The sequence below is a fragment of the Zea mays genome, chromosome 6 (assembly GCF_902167145.1).
Source record: "Zea mays cultivar B73 chromosome 6, Zm-B73-REFERENCE-NAM-5.0, whole genome shotgun sequence".
NCBI classification, from domain to species: domain Eukaryota; kingdom Viridiplantae; phylum Streptophyta; class Magnoliopsida; order Poales; family Poaceae; genus Zea; species Zea mays.
The window spans coordinates 148,549,318-148,553,803 of NC_050101.1; the positions used below are offsets into that span (position 1 = coordinate 148,549,318).

Here is a 4,486-nt window from a genome sequence, read left to right on the forward strand (position 1 = left end):
CTCCTAATAGGCAATTAGTATCATACTAGTAAGTTACTCGCGCCCTGTGCGAGTCGTCGATCGATACGTCTAAACAGCTAAAAAATGACTATTTTAGATACACAGCTAAAATTTTTAACACGGTGCCCAACGAGAAACCTGATCTGATCTTTCATGTTTTCGACCTTACACGAGCACAAATTTTATATCTTACAGGGTGCCCAACTGAGATAAATAAGCACAAATTTTATCTGATTAAACATCAGGAGGTGTACCACGGGAGGAAAAAATTGTTAGACGTCGTTGGTATATTTATTATATCTTTTGCCTGCTATTGGGTTTCCGTTTAGTGCAGCAAAAGGAGAAATGACCTAGAAGCTGACCTCCTGACGACTGAAGAAATACCCGAAAATTTTCTCAGGCAAAGATCCTAGCAGACTCGGCGGATGAAGAGAGACGGACCTATTCTCGCTGACCGTGCTAACCGTCGAGGCAGTGGCGTTCCGGCTGGTGCTGTCGTCCGAGGACGCCGATGATTTATCCCCGCACGAGCTCGTGCCCATCTCACAATAGTCCTCAGTCACCCCGTTTCTGTCCACGGCACACAGGTACGGCAGGTACTGCATAACGGCGTCGTTCTGCTCCCGTGAACTCGATCCTTGAGTGGTCAACGATCATGGGCGCGGGGCCGAGGATGACCACCTCCAACGCGATGGACAACTCGTCGCCACGGGGGAACCGCAGACGGAGCAAGAGCGAGAGGCACAAGGTGCCCGCGGGCGACGAAGATGCATCTTTTTTCCTGCTGCTCGTCTGGAAGGTTCTCTTGGCCAAGCACATGACATATTTATCTGGAGGTCGTTCGTCTTCATATGATGCCTTTCTGACCATTGAACCAGGATCGTGTGGCTACAATGAAATGCGATGCGATGACGTGGACGCATCTGGATCCCGCGTTTCTTCCGTCTTTAATATACTAGTACTGTGCCCGTGCGTTGCCACGATCGCACATATTTACATGCAAAGGTTTTTACACAAACTCGTTATTAAACATTCGTGCGAAAATTGAAACATTTCAGGTGCCATTTTGTTCAAAAAAAATATATTAACTATCCACCAAAGCTGACGAACACAGGCTACACCAATGTAGTTGTAAAACTGAAACCCAGCATTCAACATGACAAAGACATCCCAATAATCCGAAACAGAAGAGCATCAAAACCAAAGTGAGAAAACATATTCGGTACCTGTTTGATCAGGCTACGCAGTTCGTCAGCCACCGCAGGGATGCATAGCTAGCTCCTCGCAGTCAGGGACTCAGGGCACCACGACAGGAGCAGGAAGCAAGAACTGAACTGGCTAGTGGAGTGGAGTGGAGTGGAGCGCAACCTCGCTCTCGCTCAAGGCGTTCCGTCAGTACACAGCTTGGCTGGTAAGTGACCGGTAAGGTGCAAGCGGTAAGTCAACTCCATGCTCAACAACATTGAACTCCATTGTGCCCCAATCGCCATCTGGACGCATGGAGTCCCCCTTCTTACCTCTACCGATGTGCAGTGCTTTGCCTCCGGAGACCCCTCTTCCGTGCAGTCCGGTGCTGCCACCTCCTCCTTCCTCGCATCAGGACCCCCGTCAGCAACAGAAGAAGGCACCGGCCTGGCAGACCTCAAGCTGGGCAGCACCTCGTGGAGAACCCTCACGCCCCTGCTCCGCGCGGGCAAAGGCGTCGGCACTTGCACTGACACTGCCCGTGCCATCGAGCCGCGTCGCAGCCCCGCCACTTCCCCGCCCCTGTGCTGCTCGCTGGTGCCGCCGCCCGCGAGGAGCGAGCAAGAGAAGGTTACGTTAAGCCGCGCGCCGCGGACGGGGCCGGACAGCCGGAAGCTGGTGCTCCACTTCTCGAAGCCGGAGTCGCCGTCGTCCTCGAGATCCTCGAACGAGAGCGGGAGAAGGCGGGTGAGGTTGACCTCGTGCTTACCGAGGTCGAGAGTGGAGGCGGCGACGGAGACAGCTAAGGCGCGGGGCTCGTACTTGACGACGGCCTTGGCGCCGCGGGAGAAGTAGACCGGGGACCAGCGTGAGCACCTCCTCGAACGCGGCGGCGCCGAGGGCGGCCGCGACGGGGCGGGTGGAGGCGAACACGGACATCCGGCGGAAGTGGACGGAGACCGCGGACCCATCGATCGCGGCGGGGAGGCCTGACCTGAAATATGCGGAGACTGCGGACACCTGAAATATGCGGGCTTCAAGAGGAGGACTGACCTAGGAGAGGCCACGCGGAGGCGGAGCAACGGCATGGGGGCGGAGAAGGTGACGGAGGCGAGGAGCACCTGGGAGTGGTCGACCTTGACCACGGAGAGATCATCCACCCACCAGTTCTGGCAGCACCCGCGGGGGAGGGGTGGTCGAGGTGGGCAGGCGGGGCGGAAGGAGCGGCAGCCGTGGCGCGGGCGCGTCTCGGGGGGCGAGATTTCGGGAGACGACGTGGGCGGAGACGACTCGCGGCAGGGCAGGGGGACGAGCAACGCGAGGCGGGGGCATTGCATGTGTGGACACTGACACTACAAACTTAATAGAGTAGTATAGATAGAATATAGAATATAGAAATATCATCGTAAATGTGAAAGACGTGCAAATTGGACCAGGGCAGGGCTGTGTATTCTAATTCCTGTCACGTGTCGACGGCTCGCACTCCCTCGCGCCGCGGCTTGTGCGACTGGGGCGGCCGCGGCCCACACCGGGGACCTTTGGCCTCCACTACCTCGGCCTGCTCCTCCTCGTCGGCCGGCCGCTTCGCGATGCTGCTCTCCCTCTTCTTCTTTCCCCCGTCGCACCCCGCGGAGCCGGAGTCGAATTCCTCAAGCTCGAAGTCCTCCATCCGGAACGCCGGCCGCCACGGGGGCTCGTCGTCGCGCGCCCGCTTCCTCCCCGGTGCCGCGCCGCCGGTGCTGACCATGCCCCTCATGGCGCGGATGTTGTCCAGCAGCGCGTAGAACCTCTCCACCTGCTCGTCGTCGTCCTCGCTGCCGCTCGCCCTCACGCCGGCGACGGATTCGGGCGACGACAGCTGCTCCGCCGCCTGCTGCGCAGCGAGCGGGACCGCGTCGGCGACGGCGGCGGCCGGCGTGGCCTTCTTGCTCGCTGGCGTTGCATCCATCGCGCCCAGGATATTTTGCCTGGAGAGTTGATGTGAGCGAGAGAGACGAGCGGAATGACGTTGAAGCCGGCCTGCTTGGGTGCTTCATTAAATAGAAGGCCATGCCTCCGTGGTCCACGTCGTTCTCACTAAAATAACAGTCAACTTTAGATTTTGATTGGACAGTGTAATGAGTTAAATATAAAATAATCTTTCTCGAATATTTGTCGTCCACTAGTTCATTTGTTTAACTAAACCACGACAAATAAAAAAACAGAGTGAGTAACATTTACTGATGAATTTTGATTGATTGTACATAGAGGTGGTAATAGATCACGATTAAAATATTTTTTTCACAATTTATTTAAACCCTTAATTAGTTTTAGTTCAAAAAATAAAAATAAATACTGATCCTTAAAAATTTTATAGTGTAAAATTGAGCTCATTACCACCTCTAATTGCACAAGGTCTTATAATGTATGAGTGTCTATATGTGTATGTGGTGTGATTCTCGAAAAACACAAAGAAAACACATTTTATCGCATATCCACTTTCCACTATAAACGAGTTCTTGCAAGGAGCATGGAGCTATTTTTACTTAGGAGATAGAGTTGTACAAACATGGCTTCTTCTAGCTCTTCATAAATTTATCCCAAAGTATAACAAAATTGTTACTGAAGTTGTTATGCTAAATATTTTCTAAAATAGCTTCAACATCATTAAATAGTTGCTTCAACATCATTAACTACCACCAAGAGATTTTCCCCCAAACACACAATCTACATTTTTGTAGACTAGCACACCGCCTATTTATTGCCTCTAACACGAGGCCTAAGTTAATAAACAACTATATAGTCAGTTCATTATGTATACCTCTAGGATTAGAGATGTTAGAGACGGACGCCTTTGCAACGGCTATAAATGGAAATAGACGGGCATATTATGACACCCACATTAAGAAATAAAAAAAGGCAAAAATATCATCCCAAGAGCTTTAGATCTACGTTGTCCTCACTCGTTCACCTCCATGTCATGCTCATTGTCTAGGGATCTATTTCCTAGGGCCATAGTGCTCCCGATGGGCCCACTGAAAGTCGTCTAGAAGGGGGTGAATAGGCGGAAACTGAAATTTACAAACTTTAAGCACAACTATAAGCCGGGGTTAGCGTTAGAATAAAATCAAAGTCCGAAAGACAGGGCGAAAACAAATCAACCAAGAAATAAAGCGAGTGACACGGTGATTTGTTTTACCGAGGTTCGGTTCTTGCAAACCTAGTCCCCTTTGAGGTGGTCACAAAGATCGGGTCTATTTCAACCCTTTCCCTCTCTCAAACGGTCACCTAGACCGAGTGAGCTTTCTCCTTAATCAAACGG

General features: G+C 52.1%; 2 protein-coding genes across 2 annotated transcripts; both read right to left on the reverse strand.

Annotated features, from left to right (window-relative positions):
• Window positions 1-1,042: 1,042 nt before the first annotated feature.
• On the reverse strand, window positions 1,043-3,195 carry LOC103630211 (uncharacterized). Its single transcript, XM_008651288.4, has 2 exons — window positions 1,518-3,195; window positions 1,043-1,408 (listed from the first exon to the last, which is right to left on the reverse strand). The coding sequence occupies exons 1-2, from the start codon at window positions 2,520-2,522 to the stop codon at window positions 1,289-1,291; spliced, it is 1,125 nt and encodes a 374-aa protein (XP_008649510.1). The 5' UTR covers window positions 2,523-3,195; the 3' UTR covers window positions 1,043-1,288.
• On the reverse strand, window positions 2,539-3,328 carry LOC100277324 (NRR repressor homolog 1). Its single transcript, XM_020540232.3, has one exon. It carries the CDS (start codon window positions 3,131-3,133, stop codon window positions 2,648-2,650), a length of 486 nt encoding a protein of 161 aa, XP_020395821.1. The 5' UTR covers window positions 3,134-3,328; the 3' UTR covers window positions 2,539-2,647.
• Window positions 3,329-4,486: the final 1,158 nt, after the last annotated feature.

Coding starts and splice junctions, on each gene's coding strand:
- LOC103630211 (XM_008651288.4), bottom strand. CDS start 2,522: ATGCAATGCCCCCGCCTCGCGTTGCTCGTCCCCCTGCCCTGCCGCGAG. Junction 1,409..1,517: donor AGCACTGCACATCGGTAGAG/GTAAGAAGGGGG, acceptor GTCACTTACCAG/CCAAGCTGTGTACTGACGGA.
- LOC100277324 (XM_020540232.3), bottom strand. CDS start 3,133: ATGGATGCAACGCCAGCGAGCAAGAAGGCCACGCCGGCCGCCGCCGTC.